General features: G+C 44.8%; 1 protein-coding gene across 1 annotated transcript; it reads left to right on the top strand.

Moving 5' to 3' along the window:
• Window positions 1-920: 920 nt before the first annotated feature.
• CSUI_008519 (retrotransposon ty3-gypsy subclass) lies at window positions 921-2,097 on the top strand (the record flags this gene model as incomplete). Its single annotated transcript, XM_068068648.1, has 1 exon — window positions 921-2,097. A coding segment is annotated over one exon (1,177 nt), but the record flags the coding sequence as incomplete, so codon positions are not given.

Genomic DNA, 2,097 nt, shown 5'->3' with positions numbered 1-2,097 from the left:
TAAAGTCTGTACCCCTGGAGGGTTCCTAGACTTTTTACCCTAATCTTAGTGCTTTTCACACGTGATTTTACTAAGAATCCTTTTCCCTACTAAGGAAACTACTGACTGCCCTAAGCGAGGTACTTATTTTCCGTTGATTCTTGTTTACTACTTCGTCCAATTAGTCTAAGCACAGGTTCCAAAAGGTGATCTACTGTCTTGGGGCAGAGCCAAAGCTCTGACACATGGGTTGGGAAAGAATCCCAACGTAAAATAGAAGCCGCTGAACGTTATCGTAGTAATTTTAAGAATAAGACTAAGTTCGTGAAGGGAATAGAGAATAAGAGGGAAGAAGAAGCAGGCAAGTCCGAACAAGACGAACAGAAAGACCCTATGTATCTAATAGTGCCCCCGCCGAAGGAGAAGCGGGAGCTGAAGACCCCTCGTGCGTTAAAGAATAGGGAGGGGAGTAAAGAAGAACAGCCGTTTCGTGTGCCATCACACGAAGAAGTGTTAGCGTGGAACGAAGGCGAAGGGAAGAAGGGAGAAAGAGCGTATGTTGTGCGTGACAGAAAGGAGATGTGTGACCGTCCTGTGTGGACCTCGAGTGCAAGGGAGTGTACATGTTCCGTGAAACAAATGAGAAAGTGGATAACACAGAAGGGAGTCAATTGTGTAATGGCTGTGAAAGCATCGATAGACGAACCGATTGTTAATGCCCAGTGTGTAGAAGCGTACAAAGTGGCGGGACAGGAAGTCCCTAGTGAGACGTTGAGCAAGAAGGGTGTGAGACTTGAGGAAATATTTAGAGACCTCTGAGACTCCTATGCAGATGTGTTTCGTGAAAAATTCCACCGGGAGGTATTACAGACAGGCCGCAGAAGCACCATATTGGGACGATTCCAGGATTAGCCCCCGACTATAGAAGGCAGTTGTATCCTATGTCAGAAAAAAAACTAAGCAAACTAAAGGAGTTATTACAGACATTAATCGAGAAAGGGTTCATTGTACCATCTAGTTTGCCAATAGCGGCTCCTGTATTCTTTGTGGAAAAGAAAGGAACGGAAGACCTGCGACTAGTTATAGACTATAGAGAGTTGAACAAGATTACTATCAAGGATGATTATCCGATACCCCGCGTACATGACTTGATCGATAGACTAGGGAAAGCGCAGTGGTTTTCCAAGTTAGATTTAACGTCAGGATATTATCAAGTGCAAGTAGCAGAGTCAGACCAGTGGAAGACTACATTCCGTACGAGATATGGGACGTTTCATTTTCGAGTGACGCCGTTCGGCCTAGCTGGAGCCCCCTCCACGTTTCAGCGTTTAATGCAAAATACGTTCATGAAAGAACTCGATGAGTATGTGGTTGTGTACCTTGATGACGTGTTAATCTATTCCAAGACTAAGGAATTGCATTATGACCACCTCAAGAATGTGTTGCAACGAATGAGAGATGCGAGACTCTTTGTCGGTTTATCTAAGTGTGAATTAGTAACCCAGATCGTGCAATACCTGGGGTTCGTCATTGAACCAGGAGGTGTGGGACCAGACCCAGAGAAGGTCGAAGCGGTGCAGAGGTGGCCTCTGGAACTCCTTGATAGGAAGCAACTACGAGGCTTCCTGGGGCTAGTGGGGTATTATCGTAGACTAATTACAAACTTTAACAAGTGGGCACATCCATTGCATGAGTTGTTACGTAAAGAAAGTGATATGACCTGGTGGCCGAAGCATACAGAAGCAGTGCAACGGCTGAAGGATGCACTAGCGGCAGTAACGTTACTTAAGATCTATGATCCTGATAAAGAGTTAACCCTTAAGACGGATGCATCTAAACATGCAATTGGGTCAGTCTTAGAACAAGATGGTCATCCAATAGCTTTTGAATCTAAGACGTTAGGACCCGGAGAACAGTTCATCCCAGCTTATGAGTCAGACTTACTTGCAATTGTGTATGCCCTTATGAAATGGAAGAAATTGATAGGCACAAAGAAGGTGCGTATTGAGACAGATCATGCCACACTAGGGCGAATGCTAACACAGAAGAACGTGACACCGAGATTGGGATACTGGCTAGCTAAGTTGGCCGATTCCGATATTGAAGTAGTATATAAAC

The sequence above is a fragment of the Cystoisospora suis genome (assembly GCF_002600585.1).
Source record: "Cystoisospora suis strain Wien I chromosome Unknown contig_4792, whole genome shotgun sequence".
NCBI classification, from domain to species: Eukaryota; Apicomplexa; class Conoidasida; order Eucoccidiorida; family Sarcocystidae; genus Cystoisospora; species Cystoisospora suis.
Note: the sequence above shows the minus strand (reverse complement) of the source record. Positions and strands in the feature narration are given on the sequence as shown.